Source organism: Podarcis filfolensis, assembly GCF_964270895.1.
Source record: "Podarcis filfolensis genome assembly, chromosome: 12".
Taxonomy (NCBI): Eukaryota; Metazoa; Chordata; class Lepidosauria; order Squamata; family Lacertidae; genus Podarcis; species Podarcis filfolensis.
Window position 1 is genome coordinate 4,869,012 of NC_139614.1, and position 27,283 is coordinate 4,896,294.

The 27,283-nt window shown below is 41.9% G+C and overlaps 1 protein-coding gene across 2 annotated transcripts; it reads right to left on the reverse strand.

Moving 5' to 3' along the window:
- Positions 1-24: 24 nt before the first annotated feature.
- Positions 25-25,040, reverse strand: LOC310745463 (mediator of RNA polymerase II transcription subunit 1-like; the record flags this gene model as incomplete). Of its 2 annotated transcripts, none has more annotated exons than XM_083578104.1 (17): positions 24,934-25,040; positions 17,075-17,178; positions 16,167-16,248; positions 15,850-15,904; positions 14,491-14,623; positions 13,599-13,627; positions 13,182-13,253; positions 13,020-13,094; positions 12,809-12,879; positions 11,096-11,161; positions 8,531-8,639; positions 7,657-7,784; positions 7,081-7,193; positions 5,091-5,286; positions 3,528-3,623; positions 1,837-1,945; positions 25-163 (listed from the first exon to the last, which is right to left on the reverse strand). In XM_083578104.1, exons 1-17 carry the CDS (start codon positions 24,935-24,937, stop codon positions 25-27), a joined length of 1,581 nt encoding a protein of 526 aa, XP_083434230.1. In that variant the 5' UTR covers positions 24,938-25,040. The 2 variants fall into 2 exon arrangements, with proteins under 2 accessions (XP_083434230.1, XP_083434229.1); XM_083578103.1 differs by having other exon boundaries at positions 7,657-7,787.
- Positions 25,041-27,283: the final 2,243 nt, after the last annotated feature.

A 27,283-nucleotide genomic window follows, 5' to 3' on the forward strand; every position in this document is an offset into this window, starting at 1 on the left:
TGCTCAGTTTCACAAGTAGCCACACTACTGCTGGTTATGTTCAACTTGTTGGTCTTTGCAGTTTTCCTCACAAGCTCCGTCTTTGCTCAGAGAAGTTTCCTCAGCTTTTTGTTGGGTGGCTTTCTTGAAAATTGCTCTCATGAGAACTGGAATTGACATACACCTAAGAGAAGGGCAAAGTCATCCAATATTTAAGGAATTGCTAATTCACTAAATATAATCTGGCTGCTTCATATGCAGAACTAACTGACTGGTGGATAGAACAAGCTGCATTTGCCACTGTCTCCAAACAAGTCAGCGCAGTGCAGAAAGCTTTATAGATTACATAAAATAAATTTCTAAAGTTCCATGCCAGTTCTTCTGTAAGGTGACATAAAGGTAAAGGCACCCCTGACAGTTAAGTCCAGTTGCGAACGTCTCTGGGGTTGCAGCGCTCATCTCACTTTACTGGCCGAGGGGGCCAACGTTTGTCCGCTTCCACAGACAGTTTTTCTGGGTTGTGGAAATTATGACTAAGCTGCTTCTGGCCAAACCAGAGCAGCGCACAGAAACACTGTTTACCTTCCTGCCAGAGTGGTACCTATTTATCTACTTGCACTTTGATGTGCTTTCGAACTGCTAGGTTGGCAGGAGCTGAGACTGACAACGGGAGCTCACCCTGTTGTGGGGCCTCAAACCGCCAACGTTCCAATCTTATTTTGCATTGCTCACTCAACAGGAGCAGTTTGAATCTTTAAAGTTGCATCTCACCACACTGCTGAAAATCCTACTCATGCTCGATGTTTCACAAGTATTTCCTATCCCTCCACCACCCATTTCTTTCATCAATTTCCTGATCCTTCTAACTTATAATAATAATTTTATTAGTTGTACCCTGCCCATATGACAGGGTTGCCACAGCCACTCTGGGCAGCTTCCTCCTATAACAACATTGTTTTACTACAATTGTTGTTGTCAACAACAACAACTATCAGCCTTTTAATTTCCTTCAACACTTCAAGCTCTTTCCCGTCAGAGCAAGGGAGACCTTGCCCACTCCTGAACCTCTCTGTCTTCTGGCCACCTTTACTCTGCATGCAGAGTTGCTAGTGTTGCCGCTGGTCCAGCCAAAAGGCTATGGCAGGCAGTGATACTGAGGCCTACCTGAAAGTGGTCCAAAGACCACTGCTGAGACTCAGCCCACTGATGCTTAGACAGTGGTCTAAGCTGCCCATTACAGAAGCAAAGGAACCTCTAGCTGCGCTAACTATTAAAAGATGGAGGAGATTTTTAGTTCCCTTGAGTTCCAGAGAATTTCACACTGACATACAGTGCTCAACTAACTCTTCTGACCATCTGGAGCTAGACATTTATGGAGCTTGTAGGTAGTTTATTTTGGTTGCCTGTTTCTCACGTCTTAAGCCTGATGGAGCTATTCCACTGTGTTGTGCTTTCCTATGAAAGCTTACTCAGAAAGCTTACTCAGTATTATTAAGGTCCAGTTCCTCCAGCAAACTGTCTAAATGCATGCATCATTTGAGAATATCCTTTTTAAGAAAGCTGAATTGGCCTGTGAAACCCACCATTTTTAATAAATTCTTCATTACAATGTTTAAGATGGTATTGTTTCTCCTGCCCCAATGTTTATTCAAATACTGAGAAAAATTTCCCGTTACATGAAATATTTTTCAAATCCTTTAAATCACTTAAAAGTTTCTAGCTGCTGTACAAAGTTATTAAATTTATAGATAGCCACCCATTGGTTTACAAACCATTCCATTATACATGACACAAAAGGAAAAGGGATTGGAGGGACAAGAAAACTTGGCCCCTATATATTATAGAAGTGTTACGTACCGCTTCAGGACTCTTGTGAGATAATCATTGCTGCAGATTAATGCTCCATCTTCAGAATGTGTATGAAGAGTGCACATAACGTCCCTTGAACTCAGAACATCGACCATCACTAAACAGAAGAGGGAAAAAATGCTCTAAAAACAAGTGTGACATTATAGTAGAGACAACAGTAAGAATTATTAATAACCACCAAATCTAGTCAATCCTTAAATAGAAATTCTTTCTGGTCACTGCATTGGTTTTATTTATTTTCCTGAAAGCATGCATGCTTCGTGGGAAGAGGTCACATATTCATGCTCATTCCATGCTGACTGTAAAAATGAGCAATTACAAATCACTACAAGATAAAAATATATATGTCACCAGTAATTTCAAAAGAAGTTCATTCACACATCTACCTATGAGTAACAGGCATTTGAACTGGCTCCTGTTATCCCATCACCAGCCCAATCCAAAGACGTGCACATTGGAAGGATTAACAAAACAGTAAACAGGCTGTTCACCTGTTGCAAGTTTATCCCAAGCCATCTTCAAAGCCGGTGTGGTTCAAGTTTAATCCACAGATTATGTGATAAAGTGCAACATCTGCTTACTTTTTAATATTCCCAACCATAGTATAAAACTGGGAATCAGACCTAATTTATACCTAGGTAGTCACATCGCAAAATACGCATTTTCACCCTGGGACCATAGGGTGAAAGATGGACTGTAAATGACATAATGTGCTACTTTTTGTACCAATAGCCCCCAAACCAATTTAACAGAGAAAAACACAAACACTAGACACACACACACACACACACACACATACTTATTGTGCAATAGTAGAAAAGAGTTTATATAGATGGCCAAGTAGTAAATGGGAAGAATTTGCCAGTTTCTTCAATGTGTGCTAAAGTAAGAGCCCCTTTGTGTATAACTATAACCATATTGTACATCACCATGAGACACTTGTGTAGAAGACTAAATAATAATAATAATAATAATAATAATAATAATAATAAATAATGGCAGCCCTGCTTAGGGAAGCTTTTAATGTTTGACGGACTACTGTATTTTAATATTTTGTTGGAAGCCACCCAGAGAGGCTGGGGAAACCCAGCCAGATGGATGTGGTATAAAAAATAATAAATTTATTAATTATTATTATTAATTATTATTATTATTACCACCTCTTTTCAGACCTTATTTATGAATACGTGGCAATAGTCACAGAAGTGATCCAGCTCCTCCTCTCTAGTTCCTTACCTCTGTGTGTTCAGACTGCATGGGGAGATGGGCAGGTTAGAGGAAGGCAGGAATTGATGAAGCAAAATTTGGGGTGTTGGTTCTAGCAAGGGACTATTTTTGCTCTACATGAGGCACAAAGTGTCTTGGGCCAGCACTTTTCCCATTAACATCTGAAAGCAGTCACAAGGGCCAGCTATTTAGGGCTTTGCACAGTGCTGCTCTGGGAAAAGGGAGGTAGTATTTGCGATGAACTGGTTATTGTGTCCATGTGTGGTATGGACATCCAGTCTGTTCTTAACACTGAAACACACATATACACATTCACACGTTCTACCCCGGCCTGAGCCAAATGAGGCTACATGTGTAGTGCAAAATGCAGCGAGTGCATTTCTGCACCACGTTCCCTGCTGACTTTTTGTTTGCCTGTGTGCACCCAATACACCTTTCCTTTGGAGACATACCACAGGCTAGGTTCTCCTCCAATGGATGCTGGAATGTTACTGAAAAGCTAGTGGCTTTTTGCTGAAAGACGTCAAAATGAAGCAAGTCTGATGAATCTGGAAGGAAATAACTGTTTAGTGACTGTTTGGGCTAACCCTGTAGCAACAGAGCTAAACGTTTAATTTGAACTAGAGATATAAATTAGTGGGTGTAGTCAGAAAACATTTGTATTGATTTCCAAGTATTCTATATCCCTTAACTTAAAACATGACCATTGAAGTAGGAGTGGGTTGGCTTTTGCTAGACTCAAGGAGTCCTGCTTTGTACACGCTCATGAAGTTTCATGGTACAAACACCAAATGAAATACAGTTGCTGAAAATTTCCTTTTCAGTTTCACTATCTCCAAAAGAAATAAGTTGTAAGGTGTCAACACTGTTTGGCTGGAATCCAAACAGTTCCAAGCACACCTGAAAGCAGGTCCACGTGAATACTTCACTCATTTTTAAATCTCTGCCTGCAGCAACTTTTGCTGAGAAGGGAGGGCCGTAGCTCAGTGGCAGAACATGAGTGCCTTGCCTGAGAAGGTCCCACGTTCCACCCCCGCCATCTCCAGATCTGACTGTGAGAGAACCTCACCTGACACCCTGGAGAACTGATACCAGGGTAGTGTAGTACTGAGCTATGTAAGAAAAAGGGGGGGGGGCTGAAAACAGACTATATAGTTTCAAGATGGGAGTTGCAAACGAAACAAAGAAGAAGGGGGAGAACATTGAAGCCAATGCACATTCGATTTGCGTGATCTGTTCTACGCTATTCATATTGTTGCACCCCACCTTCAATCTCCAAGGTTTCAGGGATTCCAGGTGCTTAAAGAGGGTTTGTGATTTCTTTTGGGAATGAGGCACAGCGGAGAATGTGATGTCTTTATGATGTATGGTTTATTTACACGTATATACAAACAGCCTACAATGGAGGGGCTCACAACATTAGTTTCTCCCACAGCAGCAGCCTTGGATTCAAACAGAAATCAAATATTTCTCTTTGACCCTGTCTCCAGCTTGCTGCTTTTCTTCCTGGTCACTTCACTGCTTCTCTCAACTCTGACTTTATCTGTGAGAGGGGGCCCCACCCATTTGCCATCTTGCCCCTTAATCCCCCTTAACGGCTCATCGCTCAGGTTTATCACCTCACGAGGAGGCTAGCCTCGCTATTCCTTGGTTAAATTCTAACACTTGCTAGATCCAAGGATTAGAGGGGTCTGGCACCCAGCTTAACCTCCACAGATATGATGGGCTCACAATTTTTCCAGCCACTTTCAATGAATTGGATCACAAAAATGCTGAGAGGGGAGTAGAACCATTATGCTGCCCATCACACCTCCTTATTTCTAATACCTGAATATCTTGTCACCACCATCCAAGGTGGACCTAACTTTACATGCATCCAACATACAAATACAGGTCCCAATTGATATATTTGAGCTTCACAGCAAATACTGAAGATAAACTCTTCCCAGAATTCACTACTGGAAACACAGCAGAATCAGAAAGAGGTGTGAGCAAAAGATGTGCAAACATCTTACCTTCACACTCAGTTGTCTCAGACACGCAGCTGCTAATGAGGGTGTTATATGCTGCTTGACGTCTGAGAACTTCAATCATATCAGGCACACATTTGGGATGGGTGAAAGGGATTTTCTTGACCATTGCTCCAGCCATATCAGATTTTTCTATGCCTTTATCTAGGAAATAGCTGTGTTTTGGGCAGCCTGGAAGAGACTGATCATAAACCGTACAAGATTTGTTCATGGATGTAGTAGCAATTGTTTCCTGCATTGATTTTTTTAAAAAGTAGTGAATAGGAAACATGAATAAAAGGAACTTCCCTTCAAAAACATACCATATTTATTTGAGTCTAATGTACCATCAAATCTAATGCGCACCTCAATTTTCAGAACCCTGAAACCAAAAAAAGTATTTGCTGGCGAATGTAAATGTGCCATCGAATCTAATGCGTACCTTAATTTTCACAACAATAAGGGTGAGCATTAGATTTGAGTAAATACGATAGTTGTCTAGAACAGTACAAAGAATGTGACACTGGACTTTTAAGCAAACCTTGAAATAAGCTGCTTATATTATAGATGCCTTGACCACCCATTTTTAAACAAGTTATTAAATGGAGTAGTCTCTGCACTGGATCTGAAGAGTTGCTCAGCTCTCAAGCCCAATGGCACCGTGGGGAAAAACCAACCTGTCTGTGTATACATGGTAGTTTAAAGTGGATTTTATGCATTTTATGTGTGTTTGTTTTTCACCTTGTCCACACGACATTGCCCTCATCTAAGTAGAAGTCCACACTTCCCTCTGCCATTTAATTCAGAACTTCCCAATCCATGTGATAATGGGGGGAAATCCAATGTAAACTCAGATGTTACCCAGACACACTGAAGCACATTGTGAGGGCCACTTCTTTTTATGTGTGTGACAACATTTTGCTGGGTGAACTGCCAACTATTCCTGCACCCCCTACTTTTACTGGTGAGGTTTCCTTGGTGGGCTTTTAGTGGGACTGAGACAGAGACGCACTTTGGGGGAGGGGGTGAACCCACAAGTGTGGTATATTGGAAAACTTGTATCTCAATAATAATAAATATTGGCCACCCACATAGGTGAACAAATCATTGACATGCCCACAGTGGACTTCAGTTTTCCAGAACTCAAGGGGAGGGGTGGGAAAATACTAACTGAGAGGAGGGGACAGCACAGCCCATGAACATATCCCATGAAGTGCGGCCCAGAATCATCGAGATGGAGTTCAGCTGAAAGTGCCCATGTATTGATGAATGCACATGGACAGAAGTGCATGTGGACAAATGGTGTCTGTGTGAGCCATGTGCACATTAACCCTCTGGTCTGTATACCAGTAGTGCCAGTTTCTGCATAGTAGGATTTATCACACACAGCTGTATCAAGGGCAACTTGTACCAAAAAGAACTGAATATAAACTAAAAGCATAGCCAAGAAGACATAAGAAATAAATATAATCCACCAACAGGATTCACTCCAGTTGGATCTTTCTATCAATTTATTCCCCACAATGAATTCATTCTACGCTACATCTTTATGAAACTTTCCCAGCTATTATGAGACCATGTGTGCAAATGGTTTTAACTTGAAACGAGACTTTTAAAAAAGTAGTGTTATGGGTTAATCTAAGGCCGCATTTAGCTTTTTAATGACATCTCATGGATGACAGCCCCACAATTTTGCACATTAGAGTCACTGAATTGAGTGTAATTTTGTGTGTGAGAGAGGGGGAGAGTAAGGAGAGAGCGCGTGCACACACAATTTGTATATGTTGTGTAAAGGCCAACCTGGGCAAAGAATTGCAACTGTGACTAGGTCATAGTCAAATTTAGCAGTGTTAAAACAATCTATTCCAGAAAATTCATGACTTCCCAGAATTCAACACACAGCTTTCAGTAAGCTGTAGAATTATGACTCATTTAGCAGCTTCATTCCTGACCTCATAACAACTGGAGTGAATACCAACAATTGGAGTATAATTACCACAATGAAGGAAGAAGTACTTGCTATCAAACCATGCGGATGATTTTCTGAAAGGGCAAACTGAACAATCAGCTCATGTAGAGGACCTGGCTTTACTCTAGCAACTGGAAGCCCTAAAACCAAATTAATTTTTTTCATTAGTACTGTACAAGAGCATCATTAAAGATGGAATGCATTTGAGAGAAACAGCATCACATGAGAAGAGGCAAAGAGAGACATGATCACACAATGGTTATCAATAAATCAATGGGATGGTTGCCAACAGAGGGACAGGGCTATTCAGATCAGCAAGCACTTGTGCTCCTGAATGGGCAAGTTGCTCGTGGGAAGGCTGGGACAAATACCAGCACGAATGCTATACTCCTAGTACAGAAGCAGCAATACTTGGTTCTCATTTTATGCTCCTGCCGCTTCTCCCTTTCTAACTTAACCCTGGGGCCCCATCAGCCTTCATACCCCTGTAGAAATCACAGGGGAAGAATTAGCCAAATGTTAATTAGGGTCTCTTGAAATGCTAGCATGTTAGGAGGGAGGGTGGAGGTACAAAATTATGTACTTAATTAAATTAAAACATGCCTGTAAGCTCCTGTAGTTTATGAATACTGGTTGAAGACAGAGGAAAAGGACAGTTCTGGTAAAACATCAGGAAAAAGCAAGCTGATAATGGTGCAGAAATTACTTCCTTCAGAGGCAGGAATCTGGGGCTGCTGAAGAAAAGGGTTGAAAGTTAAGCATCAGGTAAAAGGAAGGTAGTTTGACCATTACTCTGGTAGCACAATCTTATAAGTTAAGCCAATGTTTCTCAAGCTTGCGCCCCCAGGTGTTGTTGGACTACAACTCCCATCAACCCTGACCACTAGTCCTGCTAGCTAGGGATGATGGGCATTGTAGTCCAACAACACCAGGGTACCAAAGTCTGAGAAAGGTTATTCCAGGATCTCAGGCAGGATTTTCCTTTATCAGATCCGGAGGATCTGTGGCCCTCCAGATGTTGTTGGACTTCAACTCCCACCATCCCTGACCATTGACCAGGCTCACAGGGGCTGGTCAGAGCTGGAGACCACCAGCACTGCTCACAGTAGACAGCACCTTCAAAGGGAAACATCAGTTGGTGAGGAGAGGGGGCAGAATAAGAGTTCAGCCTGGCCTGAATCCAGATCAAAAGCACATACTGGGTCATGGATTGGCAGCTGCCTTTTCTTCAGACTGAAAATGGCCAGTTTAAGCATGTACTCTTAAGAAGTGTGAAGAACACAATGTGTAATTTGAAGACGCACTTCCAGGTTTTGTACACATTTTCCTACCATGTTCCTCACAGTGTCTTAAAATGACAGACTATTAAGAAGTGAATTTGATGTGCTATCACACACCCATTATAACCCACAGAGAGCAAGGGATTTCCATGTTCAGTTATACTGATAGGAGCATGAATGATGCCCTCAAGTCTTACCCATCTCCACCAGTCGGCGAATTCACAAGTGAGGGTGCAAGAGGGAGTCGGTGGACTGCATCAGCCCCTCCTATTATGACAAGCACCTTCCTGCCATCTATTTTCAAGCCTGATGGAAAGAGAAGACACAAATATGTCAGACTAGTGAAGATGATACACAAATGGCCTTGAGGTCTTTGTCCAGGAACATTGATTTCCCCCAATACTTAAGTGAATTGTGATTCTAAGTACTATAGCCGGTGATGTTATTCTGTCAGAGAACAGAAGTTTGCATGATGGATGCCTTGCTTGCCATTTGAACCCATTTTGTCTTTTGTTATTTCAAAGCTAGTTCTGGACTAGTCTGAGGGAAGGCCCTGTGGCAGTATCTATTTAGGCCCCCTGTGAGTTTCTATGGTGTGGGTCTGGGAAGCCGGCAGCCATTTTAATAATAAAATGGCCGAGATTTTAAGTCCCCACAATGCCTTGGATGGATACTATGTGAACCAGCCCAGGGCACTGATGGGAAATTTAATATGGTGGTCCTCTTCCATTTGTTGTTTAAAAACTAAAGTGGGGGAGCAGGTGGGCCAAGCTGTGGTGGTCAGCTCTGATGGACTCTGCTGAAATGCTAAGCACTGTCTTTAGTCCTCTACCATCATGACTGATTGTTATTGGGGTTTTTTGACCCAAGCAGATAGCAGGACAAATAAAGCAACAGGCCACCACCAACTCTTAAACTTGTCCATCTTCTCACAAAATGACCACATCCAGACCAGTGCACTTCATTTTTCTCCTTCATTGTTCCAGTATTTTTCTTCACATACGTGCATTGCAATATTAACACAGTTGTGTGCCATGTAAAAAACATTACATAAGACAGTTTCTTTTTTAAAACACCACACATCCCGGAATGGATATTAGAGAAATTTATACCCCGCCCATCTGGCTGGGTTTCTCCAGCCACTCTTGGCGGCTTCCAACAAAATATTAAAATACAATAGTCTGTCAAACATTAAAAGCTTCCCTAAATAGGGCTGCCTTCAAATGTCTTCTAAAAGTTGTTTTTCTCTTTGACAGCTGGTGGGAGGGCGTTCCACAAGGCGGGTGCCACTACCAAGAAGGCCCTCTGCCTGGTTCCCTGTAACTTCACTTCTCGCAGGGAGGGAACCGCCAGAAGGCCCTCAGAGCTGGACCTCAGTGTCCAGGCAGAATGATGGGGGTAGAGACCCTCCTTCAGGTATACTGGGTCGAGGCCGTTTAGGGCTTTAAAGATCAGCACCAACACTTTGAATTGTGCTTGGAAACGTACTGGGAGCCAATGTAGGTCTTTCAAGACCGGTGTTATGTGCTCTCGGCAGCCGCTTCCAGTCACCAGCCTAGCTGCCGCATTCTGTATTAGTTGTAGTTTCTGGGTCACCTTCAAAGGTAGTCCCACGTAGAGTACATTGCAGTAGTCCAAGCAGGAGATAACTAGAGCATGCACCACTCTGGCGAGACAGTCTGCGGACAGGGAAGGTCTCAGCCTGCGTACCAGATGGAGCTATGGGTAGCTTCCACTAAAAGAAGCTAGCAATATTATCAAGCTGTCAACTTGAATACATGTATCAATACACTTGAATGCCTGTAGCAATACAGAATGAAGGCTAAGGTTAAGGTTAAGGGTCCAGAAGTGACAGCAGTGGGATTAGACAGAGATTTCTGCTCCAATCACACAAAAGCTTGTGGCTGTGGGTGTGCATGCGTCCATACCTCAGTGCTTTGCATGCAGGAGGTTTCAGGTTCAGTCCCCCAAACCTCCAGGTAAAGGATTTTAGGTGGCAGAGATGGGAAAATCTCGACTTTACACCCTTCAGAGAGCCGCTAGCATAACCATGCAATCCTGTCCATGTCCCATTTCAGTGGGGCGTCATCATACACAAGTAGGGATAGAATTGGTCTTCGTTTACTCACTCAAAATGAAGCATGTGTCATTTAGTGAGTGTAGAATCTATTTTAAAAGGGAATGCAGAATGAGACCACCACTATGGAGGTTTTCTAGTCGATTCACAATCCCTCACTCATCACTAATAATAATATTTTTGTGGGACCTTTTATTTTTTATAGATGTATTTTATTGGTTTGTTTACTGTAATGGGTTTTAGTGTTTATACTGTGTTGTAAGCCACTTTGAGGGATGGTGGGTGGCGCTGTGGGTAAAAGCCTCAGCGCCTAGGGCTTGCCGATCGAAAGGTCGGCGGTTCGAATCCCCGCGGCGGGGTGCGCTCCCATCGTTCGGTCCCAGCGCCTGTCAACCTAGCAGTTCGAAAGCACCCCCGGGTGCAAGTAGATAAATAGGGACCGCTTACTGGCGGGAAGGTAAACGGCGTTTCCGTGTGTTGCGCTGGCTCGCCAGATGCAGCTTTGTCACGCTGGCCACATGACCCTGAAGTGTCTCCGGACAGCGCTGGCCCCGGCCTCTTAAGTGAGATGGGCGCACAACCCTAGAATCTGTCAAGACTGGCCCGTACGGGCAGCGGTACCTTTACCTTTAAGCCACTTTGAGTCACTTTTGCGAGTAAACTGACAAAATAGTAATTAACTCACCTGGGGTGAGTTGTTCCTCTAGAATTTGATACGGCGATAGATAAAATTCAAGGTTCATAGGGCTTCCTATAGAATTTTAGAAAATGAGATGGATTAAACAGAAAAAGCACATAACGGATAGTAAGGTAAGCTATGTAAGCCTAGGATGTTTGATCCCCTTCATCGTTTTTGTTTGCTTCCAATGCAAAGGACTCAATACCCCAGGGCCATATTGTGCGACAGGGGACCCAGACAACTGTTTGGGGTTGCAAGGAGATTGTTGTGGAGAGCTAGCTATCACCTCAACAGTTTAAACATATAAAACAAGTAAGTTCCTTTGTATAAATCACAGAATTGTAGCATTGGAATGGACCACTTGGGTCATCTAGTCCAACTCCCTTTAATGCAGGAATCTAATCTAGATTCCTTAGATTAAGAATCTAATCTAATGCTCTACCAACTAAGCTATCACTCCTAGGATGAAATTTCTTCCTGATAAATCATGCATACAATTCATGCACAAATATTGAGGAGCAAGCTGCAGGACACCCTAAAATAAAGTACAGTGGTACCTCGTGTTAAGAACTGAAGTTGTTCTGGAGGTCCGTTCTTAACCTGAAACTGTTCTTAACCTGAGGTACCACTTTAGCTAATGGGGCCTCCCGTTGCCGCCACACGATTTCTGTTCTCATCCTGAAGCAAAGTTCTTAACCTGAGGTACTATTTCTGGGTTAGCAGAGTCTGTAACCTAAAGTGTCTGTAACCTGATGCATCTGTAACCTGAGGTACCACTGCATTTAAGAAGGTTGAACAAATGGGGGGAGCCGCCCCAAGAGATGCTCCAAAGTGCCATTTTGGGACAACTCTGCTAGAAGCAGCTGCACACGGTCAAGTAACTACCAAAGATAAGAAGAGTTATAGGCAGAAGAAAAAGGCATTGGGGGAAGCAGTGGCCCAATGATCGGACACCCAGGAAATCACTAGCTGGTCTTGGTTTTAACTTTTAAGGCAGTTGTGCAGAAAGTGCACAGTTTGATCCTTTATCATCATCTAATACATGGATCACACACACACAGCCGCAACAGGACTAGCACCTTATCAGGAAAAATAAGTGAGATGGGGGGGGGGAGCAGCATTACTCATAAACAAGGAGAAGTGTATGTGCAAAGGGACCAAAACGCAAGGAGGAACTAGTCAGGACCTCTCCTCTATTTTCACAGCTACCTAGAAAAAGACTCGGGGACAGGAAAGGGGTTGTACACACTCACGTTGGTCTCACCGTCATCTCTAGTCAAAAAGCGGTTTTGGAGCACAAAGTCCTGTAAGTGGGAACCTCGGGTTACGTACCATCCTCCTTACGAACGCTTTGGGTAACAAGCGCCGCTAACCCGGAAGTAGATGTTCCTGGTTGTGAACTTTGCCCCGGGATGTGAGCGGAAGTCGCACGCCGGCAGCGCAGCAGCAGCGGGAGGCGCCATTAGCGAAAGTGCGCCTATGAACAGTTTCAGGTTAAGAACAGACCTCTGGAACGAATTAAGTTCGTAACCGGAGGTACCACTGTACTACAAACAACAATGCCTCTGTCATACATGCTACCTACAAAGTCACCGGAAATACCCAAATCATAGTAATACCCAAGGTTTTACTGTTCTTTAGCATTCTTAAATTATGCTTGGCTACCATGATCACACAGATATCTACTTCAGTCTGAAGAAAGAAAGAAAAATCAGTTACCTCCACTTCTTGGGTTCAGATAGCCAACTTTTCCACATAGTATTTCAGTGACTCTGTCCATACCTGGTGTTCTGTTTTTAAAGTATATACAGTAATCAGTGAGATCAAGCATGCACTTAAATGCCTTAAAATATTTATTATTATTATTACGGCAACCTTAGGCTGGAGTGCAAACATTTGAACTTGCACCTTTCCCACCACTGACACCTACCTGCTCAAAGCAGACAGTGAGCAGAGGTCTTTTTCCAAAGCCAGGAAGGCAGCAAACACCTTGGATTTTGTTTCACTAGAAAAGAAAGACCTTATTGGAGGAAGGGAGTTTTATATACAATATAATAATTTAAGTAATGTAATTAAGTTGCAACAAACATACCTGCTTCCTGGAATCTGATAAATATTTAACATGTCTGCTAGCATGTTTCCAAAGGCATCAAAATTTTCCATTCTAAAGAGCAAAATACATGCAACAATTGTCAGTGCTGATAAGGCAAAGAGAGCCATCTAGCCAATATTTGGGAAAACACCACCACCGAAGTGAATCTGATATTGGCAGCATTGCGCTACCATCAAACAAGACATCTAAAAAGCAGCTAAATAACTTTGGAAAGTGGCTCAAATTGGTCCTGGATGGAGGGCAGGCAGGGATGGAAGCAACAGTTATCAGAACTATCTATTCATTTTTACCTCAACCACAGAAAACGATATGGGAGCAGTGGCAAAGGATTTTTATTTTATGAAATTAAAAATTTAAAAATTGTGTGTGTTAAAAATCCACCTAGCGCATATGTACCTTAGAAGCTGCAAAAGATCTTCACAGGTCTAGAAGATGAAAGAACAGAGGTTATGGTTTTCTAAAGAGGGGCACTATTTTCTTAAAAACAAAGCAGAAAGGAGAAATGACATAAGCCGAACCTTAGTCAACACGAAACCTTAGCAGACACTACGAGGAATATCCAAGGATGTTTTTCCCAAGATCTATTCAGGAACAGTCACTTTTGGCTGTAAACCAGAATCTATAAAGGCATATATTTCCTACTCTTCTCCCACCCGTAGTTGGAGTGTGACTGCATCATCTTGAAAGCCCTTGGGGTCCCTTCCAACTCCACAATTCTATGATTCTATGTTAAAACGCCCCCCCCCCGATGCACCATGTGCTTCACTGCATCCACATATTGCATTTACTTCCTTTATTGGACTACCCCTCCAGACTAGGAAAATTCAAATTTAACGGGGGAAATTGTGGGCTAGCAGTTGGATGAGGACATTATGTGAATGAGGAACAACCAGCTTCAAACCCACATTAAGTTCCCCATGTGGACGAGCCCATAGTTGCTACCTCATGTCAAGCAGTCTCATCAGATGGGGACAAATTAAGGAGAAATGGTCACCCAGCTATAAGGAAATTTAACAGTCCTTGTGCAATTATTTTGCAGTTCAGCTTTTGTGAATGAAACTGCTATTCCCACAAATTTTGCAATTACAACTGCAGATGTTTAGTTTGGTTGTAGCAGCAACAGCGTAAGTGTTATAACTAATGTAAAGTTGTCCCTTTGACTTAGATGCAAGTATCTCACTTGCTCCACAGGGTTTATTATGAAGCTATAGATATTTCAGAAGAACTAGAAAAGCAGGATTATATTTCATCAGATCAGAACACCCAAAGGAAAACAACTTAAAATTACCAGGGGTTTTTTCCCAGGGTGAGCCAACCTGACATCCACCACTTTTCCATCCTTCTCCAGGTGAATCTCAATGTAGAAGGATTTGGATGTTATATAGCAAACTGCCCCACTGGGGCTCACATAATAATTAAGTCTACAGAGGAAAGAAGGAAGAAGAAAAAATGCATTGCTTATTTAAAAGTTACAGTGTGCAACGGAAGCCTAGCAGGGCTGGCCCAAGACATTTTGGCACCTGAAGTGAATGACAAAATGGTGTCCCTCTCCCCACCAGGAAGGAAGGGTGAGTGAAGATCTACATCAGGAACAAAGTGATGAGGACTAAATATCGACAGAGTGGCTAGAGAAACCCAGCCAGATGAGCCATGTTATGTACTGAAGTTCTCACCCTGGGCCAGCAGGGGGATACTGTAGATAGTTCAGGTCCACATATGCAAATAAGGGATTGAAAGTGACATTCAGTGATTGGCTAGTTACAGAAAATGGTTACTGCTGCGTTCTAGTGGAGCTTTATATAAGCAGGCTGGCTGAACCCTTCAGTTCAGTTCTGTTCTGGGTCTGTGAATAAAGAAGAGCTGTTTGAAGAATCGCTGTGTCGTCTGATATGTACACCCACAACTTAACAGGTCAGGTATAAATTACTACTACTTCTACTACTACTACTACCATCTGTTGCTGCTGCCCCTGTGGATCCTGCCACCTGAGGCAGGATGCCTCACTTGCTGCACGGATGGGCTGACCCCGAATGCAAACTTTTTTCTTCATTGTGGTTGATGTATACGGGTTCTACAGAAAGGAGTGTTTGCACCCAGCTTTCCAAATGGCTGTGTTTCAGTTCCTGAATAAACGTCAGCAGCAGCAGCAGGTCTGTACATCAGTGGAAGACCACATGCTTTGGACTGAACCCCCCACCCCACCCCAGGTTCAGCTTCCAACATCTCCAGGGCTGGGAAAGGCAGATGCTGCAAGGCAACTCAGAGATCAAAATACTAATAGCTGGATTTGGCATAAAGCAACTTCCTACTCCTGCATTTTCTGAAATGCCACTTTGTAGTGGAATTTATCTACGCTTTGTCAAGAGGCTGAGGTGAAGTAGTAATCATTTCACAGGCCCAAGTATGGGAAATGTCCCAAAACATTCTGCCCGAGGGGAACTCCTGAACTGCTCATGCTCATCTCTTTCAAGGATATCACAGGAAAATGGCAGTAAGCTGCAGCTTAGAGGATGCATTAGCCACTGAATACACCGAATGGCATGTACGCATGTCATGTGAAAATTATACAGCCATAGAAACATACCTAGCAGTCCCACTGCTGCGGGAAGTGAAGAGAGCGTATTTAGTAGATGCAGAGTATACTTACCCCTTTCGATTTGACAAAAGTGACAGCTTGTTCATTGTTGCAGCCAAAGGTCCTGCTGCACACATGAAAAAATAGGGAATAAGGTTCCATCACACAGAATCAATGTGTTCAATAAAAGCAGTCAACAGATCCCATACATTTAAGAGCAAAAGACCAAAGATTCTTGCTTAATTGTGCTATATTGCTCATCGTACCTTTTGTAAAAGGAAGGCATCTAGAACCCAAAAACACATTCGTTGCACAAGATGACAAGACAGAAGCTAGACATCATTTCCATCAAACATAACAGAAAATTAGGCAATCCTAGAGTTGATTACCGTGCAAGGTTCTTTGTATTTTCTCAAGGCAAATAGATATGGGAGACTCTGATGTCTTACTCGAAGTCCAAGAATGTTTGTCCTCACCGAGAAAGAGAGAGAGAGAGAGAGAGAGAGAGAGAGAGAGAGAGAGAGAGAGAGAGAATATTTGTATCATATAATCACATGCACATGCATCATATAATCACATGCAAGTCAGAAAATTGGCTGGTATGTTCAAAGCAAAATAGGGAATTCAGCACTCTCAGTCAGGCCTCCTATATCTTGACCTTCATTGCCCCCTTTGGGGTGCCAGATCACAATGCTGCAGCAGCAGTGGAAGCTACAACTGGCAGAAGACATCCCCCCCACCAGGCTTTATAACAGACCAAGTAACCCCACATCCCAGTATCAGCTGGGGGTGGATTGGAAAAAAGATAAAATCAAATGGGGAAAATTTGCCTATTCAATTTTTCAATCCGTAAGGGATTGATTAGCTTTGCAATTACAAAGCATTACAACACTGCCATTTTTATTTTCCATTCTGACCATGGAATTTGCATCACTCTCCCAATACCACACACAAACTGTCCATTTAATTGCATTTAGTTTCATCCTCGATAATCACAATCAATCAGTATTTTTGGGAAGTTAAGAATCCCCTCCATTATTCCCACCTAGAGCCATCTTGCCAAAGTTCCCCCTTCAGAGTTATCCATCCAAGTTCAAAGTGGAGATGACAGGGCAGTAAAATAGCAACCTCACATGTTAAACTTTGGCCCGTCAGGCAGAAAATAAGATGGAAGACCTATACACACAATGACTCACTTTCCCTTCTACTTCCAATTATTCTCCTCAAGAAAGCATAAAAAAAAAGTTTCTCCCACATTACTCCTCCCCAACAGAACTGATTTCATTACAATTCTTACCATGGAGAGACGAACCAGTTCCATAGTTTCACTCCACGGCTTCTGTGAGAATTTTAGACGTAGCTTTTCCATTATGTCATTTGCAGACCCAGATTTCGCAGGATCTGGAAGAAGTTAAGAGTTTAATTAGCTGAGGGTGTGGAAAACCTTTTTCAGTTCAAGGGCCACAGTTCCTTGCTTGAAGCCTCCTGGGGGCCATGGGCCAGAAGCAAAAGAGGGTGGAGGAAGAAATGGGAGTAGGCTGGTGTCTTCACCTTCCCTAGATCCCTCTTCATCTTCCATGGAAGCCAGAAGCTTTCTCACAGTTGAAGGAAGCATTCCACTCAGCAAAACCCTCCAACGGGCTGGGCAAAGGGTGTAGTTTGGGAGGCTGTCTGGCTTAGGGAGATTTGAGGGCCAGATGAGAGGCTCAAGGTCCCATTTGGTCCCTGGGCTCAAGGTTCCCCACCCCTGATATAGCAAAACAGCCAACTATTACATGACTTCAATGAACAGCCCACACTGCAACAATAGTCACTTTAAATTAGGACTATTTAGTCCCAGATGGGTGAGATATTTCAGATTAACTGGCTCATGAACTTGGCTACAATATAGGTACTAATATTAATGGACCTGTGTTTGGCTTAAATCCCACTCTTCCACCTGTTGAATGTCATAATCTGAAACCCACAACTATTTTAAAAGTTCAGTTTTATATCTTAAGTGTCTTTGACATTAAATCAAGATACACACCCACACCCCCCCATATATCATTCTATTTTTTTTTAAAAGATTTTTATTAAAGTTTTACAAAAAAGAAAAATAGAAATTCACAGAATAAAAAACCATAAATTACAGAAAAAAGAAACACACAAAAGAGAAAAAAAAGAAAAAAATACAGAAAGAAAAACACAACTAATTAAGAAAAATTACATTTGAACAAAGAAAAAATAAAACCATTCCATTTTTCCAATAACCTCAATTTCATATGCTTATGTTCTTGACCTCCTCGCACCTTCCCCTTTTTGTATTCCCATTCAAATATTTAATTCAGCAAATTCTTACCCTTTATCAAATGTTTAAACTTTGTGCCATAACATATACTATATCCCTATTTTTCAACCAATTATCAATACCTTTTTTGCATAATCTTAATAACTTTTATCACTAATTACCACTTATTGCCCATCCAAGCACATTTTTAACACTCATTAATTTTATAATATTTCTGAAGATAGTCTTTGAATTTCTTCCAGTCTTCTTCCACCAACTCTTCTCCCAGGTCTCGGATTCTGTCAGTCATTTCCGCCAATTCCATATAGTCTATCAGCTTCATCTGCCATTCTTCCAGGGTGGGTAGCTCTTGTGTCTTCCAATACTTTGCGATGAGAATTCTTGCTGCTGTTGTTGCGTACATAAAGAAATTTCTATCTTTCTTTGGCACCAGTTGGCCCACCATGCCCAAGAGAAAGGCCTCTGGCTTCTTAAGGAATGTATATCTAAAGATTTTTTTCATTTCGTTATATATCATCTCCCAGAAAGCCTTAATCTTTGGGCATGTCCACCAAAGGTGAAAGAATGTTCCTTCACTTTCTTTACACTTCCAACATTTATTGTCAGGCAAATGGTAGATTTTTGCAAGCTTGACTGGTGTCATGTACCACCTGTATATCATTTTCATAATATTCTCTCTTAGGGCATTACATGCCGTAAATTTCATACCTGTGGTCCACAACCGTTCCCAGTCAGCAAACATGATGTTATGACCAACATCTTGTGCCCATTTAATCATAGCAGATTTAACTGTTTCATCCTGCGTATTCCATTTTAGCAGCAAGTTATACATTCTTGAAAGTATTTTAGTTTTGGGTTCTAACAACTCAGTTTCCAATTTTGATTTTTCCACCTGGAAACCTATTTTTTTATCCATGTTATAGGCTTCTCTTATTTGAAAATAGTGCAGCCAATCTCGCACCTTATCTTTTAATTTCTCAAAACTCTGCAATTTCAATTTATCTCCTTCTTGTTCCAGTATTTCCCAATATTTCGGCCATTTGGCCTCCATATTGGACTTTTTAAGTGCCTTTGCCTCCATTGGTGACAACCACCTTGGGGTTTTGTTCTCCAGTAAGTCTTTATATCTTAACCAGACGTTAAACAATGCTTTCCTGACAATATGATTTTTAAATGCTTTATGAGCTTTGACCTTGTCATACCACAGATATGCATGCCACCCAAAGACATTATTAAAACCTTCTAAATCCAAAATGTCTGTGTTTTCAAGAAGCAGCCATTCTTTCAGCCAGCAAAATGCGGCCGATTCATAATAGAGTTTCAGGTCTGGCAGGGCGAAACCACCTCTTTCTCTTACATCGGTTAATATTTTAAATTTTATTCTAGGCTTCTTGCCCTGCCAGACGAATCTAGAAATATCCTTCTGCCACTTCTTGAAACAATCCATCTTGTCCACAATTTGCAAAGATTGAAACAGAAATAACATCCTTGGCAATACATTCATCTTTATAGCCACAATTCTTCCCAACAAGGAAAGCTTCAAGTTTGACCATATCTCTAGATCTTTCTTCACTTCTAGCCAACATTTCTCATAGTTATCTTTAAACAAGTTTAGATTCTTAGCAGTCATATTAACCCCCAAATATTTAACCTTCTTTACTATTGTTAGGCCTGTCTCCTTCTGAAACCTGTCTTTCTCAATCGGTGTTAAATTTTTCTCAAGAACTTTTGTTTTAGATTTATTCAGCTTAAAACCAGCCATCTGCCCAAATTCTTGGATCACTTCCAAAACTCTTTTCGAACTAGATTCTGGCTCCTGTAATGTTAAAACTAAGTCATCTGCAAAAGCTTTCAATTTATATTGCTTAGCTCCGACCTGAATGCCTTTTATCAAACGGTCCCTTCTAATCATATTCAATAATACCTCCAGGACTGTGATAAATAACAATGGGGAAATTGGGCAGCCTTGTCGTGTACCTTTCTCTATCTTAAATCCCTCTGTCACCATATTATTCACAATTAATTTAGCCTTTTGTTCTGAGTAAATTGCACTTATACCATTTTCAAACCCTTGACCCACCCCCATCCCCTGAAGATTTTTCTTCATAAAACTCCAAGAAATGTTGTCAAAGGCTTTCTCCGCATCTATAAAGATTAAAACTGCTTTGGTGTTTATATTCACTTGCAACTTCTCCAAGATATTGATTATGTTCCTTGTATTGTCCGACAAGTGTCTACCCGGGAGAAAGCCCGCTTGGTCCTTATGAATCTCTTCCAGTAGTACTTTCTTTAGTCTATTTGCCAAAATGTCCGCAAATATTTTGTAATCCACATTAAGAAGGGATATGGGGCGGTAGTTCTTAAGTTGCGTCTTTTCAGACTCAGTTTTTGGTATAAGTGTAATATAAGCTTCCTGCCACGACTCCGGCGCCTTTTTCCCCTCTAGTATCTCATTGCATACCTCCATTAGTGGTCGAATTAACCAATCTTTCAAAACTCTATAGTATTTGGAGGTTAAGCCGTCTGGTCCTGGAGATTTGCCCAACTGCATGTTCCGAATGGCACCCTCCACTTCCTGTTCTGTAATTTTGTCACTCAACATTATCCTCTTTTCTTGAGAGATTTTTTGTAATCCGTTTTTCCTCAGAAATTGGTCTAATTCGACCTCTTTCTGTGGCCCTTGTGTATAAAGTTGTTTGAAAAATCTCTGGAAGCAGTTTCTAATTTCCAATGGGTTCTGTATAATCTTTCCATTTACTTCCAAATTTGTTATGGTATTTAGTTTCTGTCTTTTCTTCATCTGCCATGCAAGCAGTTTCCCACATTTGTTAGCCGATTCAAAAGACTTTTGTCTCATCTGTTTAATTTTCCATTCCACTTCCTGATTTATCATTCTCATATATTGTACTTGATATAACTTAATTTCTCTCAGAATCTCTTGGGATTTTGGTTTCGCTCTTAATCTTTTCTCTCCTTTTATTTTTTCCAAAATTTTATCTTTTTTCTCATTTTGAGTTCTCTTCTTTATTGCATTCTGTTGAATCAAAAACCCTCGCATGACCGCTTTGCCTGCATCCCAGACTGTTCTTTTTTCCACCGTAGTGTTTAAATTTATCTCAAAATAGTCTCTCAATGTTTTTTGGGCCTTCTTAATCACCTCCTGATTTCTAAACAGGGCGTCATTCATCCTCCATCTGAAGGAGCCGATTGGCATTAGTTTCATCTCCATCTTTATTGCATTGTGGTCGGAGCAAGTTTTGGGGCAGATTTCCACTTTTCGAATCTTAGGTGCCAGTCCTCTAGTTATCCATATTTGATCAATTCTTGTCCATGTCATATTGGCTTCAGAGAAGAATGTTCCCTCTCTTCCAAGGGGGTTCTTAGTTCTCCAAGTGTCAATCAAGTCCATATTGTCAGTCAATTCAAAGAAAGTTTTGGGTAGTCTTCCATCTTTAGTTACCACCTGTCTTTGTGACTTATCCATGTTAGTAGATACCACTCCATTCATATCTCCCATCAAAATGATGTTATAGTCCATATAGTCCAACAATGTCTCGTGCAATTTCTTAAAAAATTCAGATTTCCCCTCATTTGGTGCATATACTCCTAAAATCAAATATTTTTCACCTTGTAGTTGAATCTCAATTGCAATAAACCTTCCTTGTTCATCTTTAAAAACAAATTTCGGTGATAGGCTCTCTTTAGCGTATATAACAACTCCTCTCTTTTTGACTTTGTCCGATGAAATAAATTCTTGACCCAATCTTTTATTAATAAGAACTTTCCTGTGGAGCCTTACCACATGAGTTTCCTGCAAGCAAATTAGATCCAATTGGTCCTTTTTCAATATATGAAATACTTTCCTCCTCTTCTCCAGCGAGTTAAAACCGTGAATGTTCCAACTTAATAATTGCAGAGACATGGTGTGATTATTTTAATTTCCTCCAGCCGCTCCCAAGAGCTCGTCAAGTTCTTGCGGTGGTATCTTCTTTTTTGATTTGTCAAATTCCAAAGGTGGTGGTGCTGTGCCAGCTCCTGGTCTCAAGGCTTTTGGCAGATCTGTCGCTTCCTTTTGTAGATCTTCTTCAAAATCTCTCAGAAATTTTTCCTTATCTTCCACTGATCTGATTCTGAACTTTTTCCCCTTAAATGTAAAGGACAGTCCCTGGGGGAACTCCCATCTGAAAACAATAGTATTCTTTCTCAACAAGGCCACCAAGTCTCCGTAGTTAGTTCTCAAATCCAAAAGGTGTTTCGGAATATCTTTAAAAATCTCCGCTCTGGTCTCATTAATCTCTAGGGTCTTCTGGAAGTGAGCACTCAATATTTTGTCTCGTTCCTCTTTCGATCGGAGGGTCACCAAACAGTCTCTCACCCTGTTTTTCCTCCCTCCTCTTCCAAGTCTGAAGGCGCTCACTATCTTGAAATCTTTATCCAGCTCCAAGTTCCAGAATTTCTGAAATTCCTGTGAAAGATAGTCATTCAAATTGTCTCTCTCAAGTTCTGGCACCGCCCTGATCCTCAGGTTTGTCTGTCTCTCTCTCAATTCAACCATAGACAATAAGGCCTGGTGGTCCCCAATCTGTTTACGTATTGGTTTGATTTCTTCCTCCACAGCCACAGCTTTTTCTTTTGCCTCCTCGGCTATTTTCCTAGTAGTCGCAGATTCCTCCAACAGTTTTTCTATAGCTTTGGTATTTGAGTTAATACTGGCTGTGTTCCCTTTAATTTCAGCTGACTGATCTGAGACCTGTTTACTTAGGCCTTCCAATTTTTCGTAGATTTTATTCAACACAGATGTAAATTCCCCTTCTGAGGCCATTCCTTTTGGCTCAATTTGCCCTGGGTCTTCCTCCTGAGGTTCAGGGAGGCCAGGCACAGATGCCCTACGTTGCTGGGAGATTGAAGTAGATTGTTGGACTTTGACCTTGGATCTTGTTGCTCTTTGGTCAGTCATTCCCCTTTATCTTCAGTCAAGGTCAATTCCCACAGGCAAGCCTTGTAGTGGAAAGTCCCCAAAGTTAACAGTGGAAAATTCCTCCAGTCAAGTATTAACTTCAATAGTCCTCTAGGGGGACACAGTGGCTACCATAAAATTCTCAATAGCCAGACAAATAAGTCTTTTTGTAGCTTTCCGTGTCCCCTCTTTAATTGAAACTAAGTATTCAGATCAGTAAAACTCAGAAATGTATCTTCTTGCAGAGTTAGATCAAATATTTACTGTATCCACAGTCAATGCGAGCTCAAATGTAGCAAACCTCGTTAATCTGACAGACCGTTCCCATGAGAGTTCAAATAAAAAGTCTTTTTAAATTCCCAGAAGATCCCCAGAAGAAATACAGTCACTTTCTCAACTTCCCCTACAGGGGAGTTCTCTCTTTTGGTGCTTAGAGTTAAAGTTGAACGATCCACATTAAAGTAATAGCGCAAAAAGGTCTTTGCTTTGATCTTTTACAAAGCGGAAAGGCGGACTTCCTGTTTACACCTTTCCGCTTCGGAGCCCAAATTCAATCCTTTTTGTTCTCAAATCCAAATTTCTTAAGTCCCCCTACTCACGGGTGTTCTCTTTTAGAGCCGAATTTCACAGGAAAAAGGTCAGCGCTCTCCGGCAACAGCTACGCGGCTTCGCTCTGTAGACGCAGCAATCGACCCGTAGCACCGCGCCGCTCCCGCTGCACACCGGAACCCCTTTCGGGGCTCCCTCGCAAAAACGGGGGGCGCAAAAGGTGCCTGCTGGGTCCCACGCTCGCAGGCTCTTTCTGCCTGCGATTTCAGATCGGGTCCCCGCTTCGCCGTAGCGGAACAGACCCACTTTCTACAGGGCTTCTCCTCCTACTCAGAAGGAGACCGCCATTGCCGTTGGCACCGCCTCCGGAAGTTCCCATATATCATTCTAAGGAAGCAATCCTACTCTTACCTGAGAGAAAATCCTATTGAGCTCATTGAGAATTGTCTCAGGCACCATTTTAAAACAAATACAATTTAAGTAGCACAAAGCATTTTTTCTAGCCTAAAGGTTTAAAGTTTCTGTAAGACAATCCATTCAACACCCACTTTTTGGAACTCTCTGCCTGGTAAAATTAGGTACTTTCCACTGTATTGCTTTTGGTGTTTGCAATAATTTTTATTTTTGCAAGCCAACTGAGGCATGTAACTTTAACATGTGATTCCATTATGCACAATTGTTTTTAAAATGCTAGTTTCATATTCAGGTAGCTTGTTTTTAATGTTTAGTCCCATTGGTATTTTATAATTAATATTTGAGAGGTCTTCTGTTGAGTACGTGGTATGTGGTTTTTGTATGTTTGTTAAATACATCAAATGGCCATAAAGCCTATATTGGACACCTGATTTCTCCTTTGTGTTATGCTACACATCAACATCATTTGCTTCACTTAGTTTCCCTATACTGCAGGTAACAGCACAGTCTATGGAGTCCAGAAATGGCAAAGTCTCTGTCCTCAGGCAGGTAACTCTAGACATTTAATTGGCTAAGGTGCAGGAGAAGATTGCTTGCCTGCCTTGCACATACAGAAACAGACTGGGCTGGTATTTGACTTACTGCAATAGGAGTAATGGGATGGAGTCCTCAGCCTCACCCAAGGGCAGCAGGGTCATTGTGGGGGTAAAGGACAGGTCTTGGGGCAGACATAACTCTATCTTACCAGAGCCAGGGACCTCAGGGGCAAACAACCAGCAGCTTCTACGGCCTGAGACAGTAGCCTTGCTCAACCTATAACATCCTCTCTGTGGTGACAATACAGCATAGTGGTGTAATCCAGCCACACCTTCCACATTAGCACCTGCCTGGAAACCCAGATCCTAAGCGGCTGCAAATACAACAGCCTAATTAGCAACTTACTTACCCATTTCTGTTTCTGCAGCTGTTTAAATTGCTGAAGCCAGTAGACAGGAAGTAACCTCCTAACAGCCTCTCCTGTTTTCTCACTTCCTCCCTCTGTCTACCTAAGAATGGTAGTAGCAGCACCTGGTTGAGATACCCTGGATTTAAGTAAACTGAAGCCTCAAAGGCCACATGTGCAGTGGGAGAGAATCTTAATTGACAGGGTTGCCAACTTCCTCTATTTTTACACTGCATGTGCTTCTATGCCTTTAATATCATCCTAGCCCACAGAGATTTAGCAGGCTCGTGTGGAAGTAAGAGTTCATCTATATATTTCCTTTCTCTCTAATGTGACCAGGTGCAAACTGGTGCAACAGCTTTGTGGATATGAGATTTCTGCGTAATTCTGCAAATGGTTTGGGCTACTGTACCCTTAAAAGCTGCCTAGAAGAGCGAATCTTAATAGGTGCACTGAATAACGGGGTGTGTGCACACACCATACAGTCACAGCACCCACCCCATAAACACTGAGAGCTCTAGTTTACCCCTTACGGAGCCACAATTCCTAGCACACTTAATGAACTTCTGCACAACTATTTAAGGTAAAGGAGCCTTGTCCTCCTTTGTGCTTTGTCGCTCCACCATAACAACACGGTGATTGTGATGGGGGTGTGACATAACCCACAAAGAGCAGAAAAAGAGACAGGAGCACAACATTGTTGTAATACGTGTGCATGAAAGTATAAACTTGAGCCCTGAACACAAGCTGCAAGTGGGTGTGATTTTGCAGCCTCTAGTCTACACCCTCTGTCTTCTCAGTTTTTCTCTCTTCTGGCTTCCTGGAACAGCAAGGAGCCCTGTGGCCAGTGGCTTCCGACATTTGAACTAAATCTCTCCAAACAGAAGATTTTACAGCATGCATCTTTCCTAACCCAACTTAAATAGCTGTCTCTTCAAGTAAAGCTCTGAGGTGGCTTCTGGTTAAGAAATTGTGTGGGAATATGCACACAAATATGCACACACACATACAGTCTTACACAATACCCAGATGGCATTATATTACACTGTCTAAAATTTTTTGTGTATTCCAATGTTATGTCAATGGCAATATTAATACAGTATCAACTTTTCATTTAGCTTGACAGCCTAATCAGTCTTTAGTCATCATGGCTTCATGGAGTAAGATCACCAGCCTACACTGTGACGTTTTCAAGATGTTTGGAAAGGACTGTAAGTAGGGTAGTATCAGCACAAGAGAGGACAGATCAGTTACTATTTGGTGTTGTTGTTCCATGTGCATGGTATGTATTGCAGTTCAGTGTTGACTGTACAAGGGAATCAGGCTGAACTGCACGGAAAGAGGACAAGAGAATGAAGTGATAATAGGAAAGATTGAATACCAATGTCAATTAAATTGAATCCTCCACAAAAAATGAGGATGTTCAGCAGACGTTCTTCACAACCAGCTCAGTATGCAGAGGGAATGTTTTCATTTCATTGCAATCGTAAATTTCAAAGGCACAGAGAGATAAAATATTGGCATTTCAATCAGCACAGCTTCACACACCCACTGAGCTCAGCCAACTCTGCATTGAAAGCTTTAAGAAAGAAAGCCTATAAGATATCCATGAGATTACTTACAAGATTTTAAGGGATGGAATTTTATGAAATCCTTATAACTAAGCCTGGTGCCTTTGAAATATCCTTTGAGCTCCCCTGAGCACATATAAGAGGAATGGAAGCAGCAGAATAAATACATATGCTTAATAAATAAAGTCAGAATCACAAAGCAAACATGTGTTCATGGGGAAACATGAGGAAGCCCGAACTCTCTGAAGCAAATATAACATTGACTCGCTCTGGCTGGTGATCGAATACTTAGAAATTTAACAAATCTAAACTATTTCTTAGCATGTTCGTCAAAGGGAAAGAGGTTTCTGGATTTGTTGTTGTTGTTGTTTTAGCATGTCTCCATATGTGCTGTCTTAAGCAATAATGACCGCTCCCCGCTTAAAACTGGGGGCGCCCTTTGCGTGGACGCGTGCAGCCCCTAGATCTGGAGCGGCTCCAACAACATAGGCTTGGCTTTGCCTTCCCTCAGGTGGGATGCCTGGAGGTCTCCGCCTACCTCAGTCAGTCGTCCAATCCCACCTGGGGGAAGCGTTGCCAAGGAGACCAGGCCAGGTAGGGGAGGGATTACCTGCCCACACAATAGAGGGAGGATCTTACCTGGGAATCCTCACTTGGCTCCAGAGCTTCTCCCACCCTACCCACCCTCAGTTAATGTCTTATTTTACAGGTTAATTTTTCTTCACAGGTTTTGCAGGTTAACTTTTCTCCACAGGTATGCGGGCGCTGCTACGTTAAGGTCG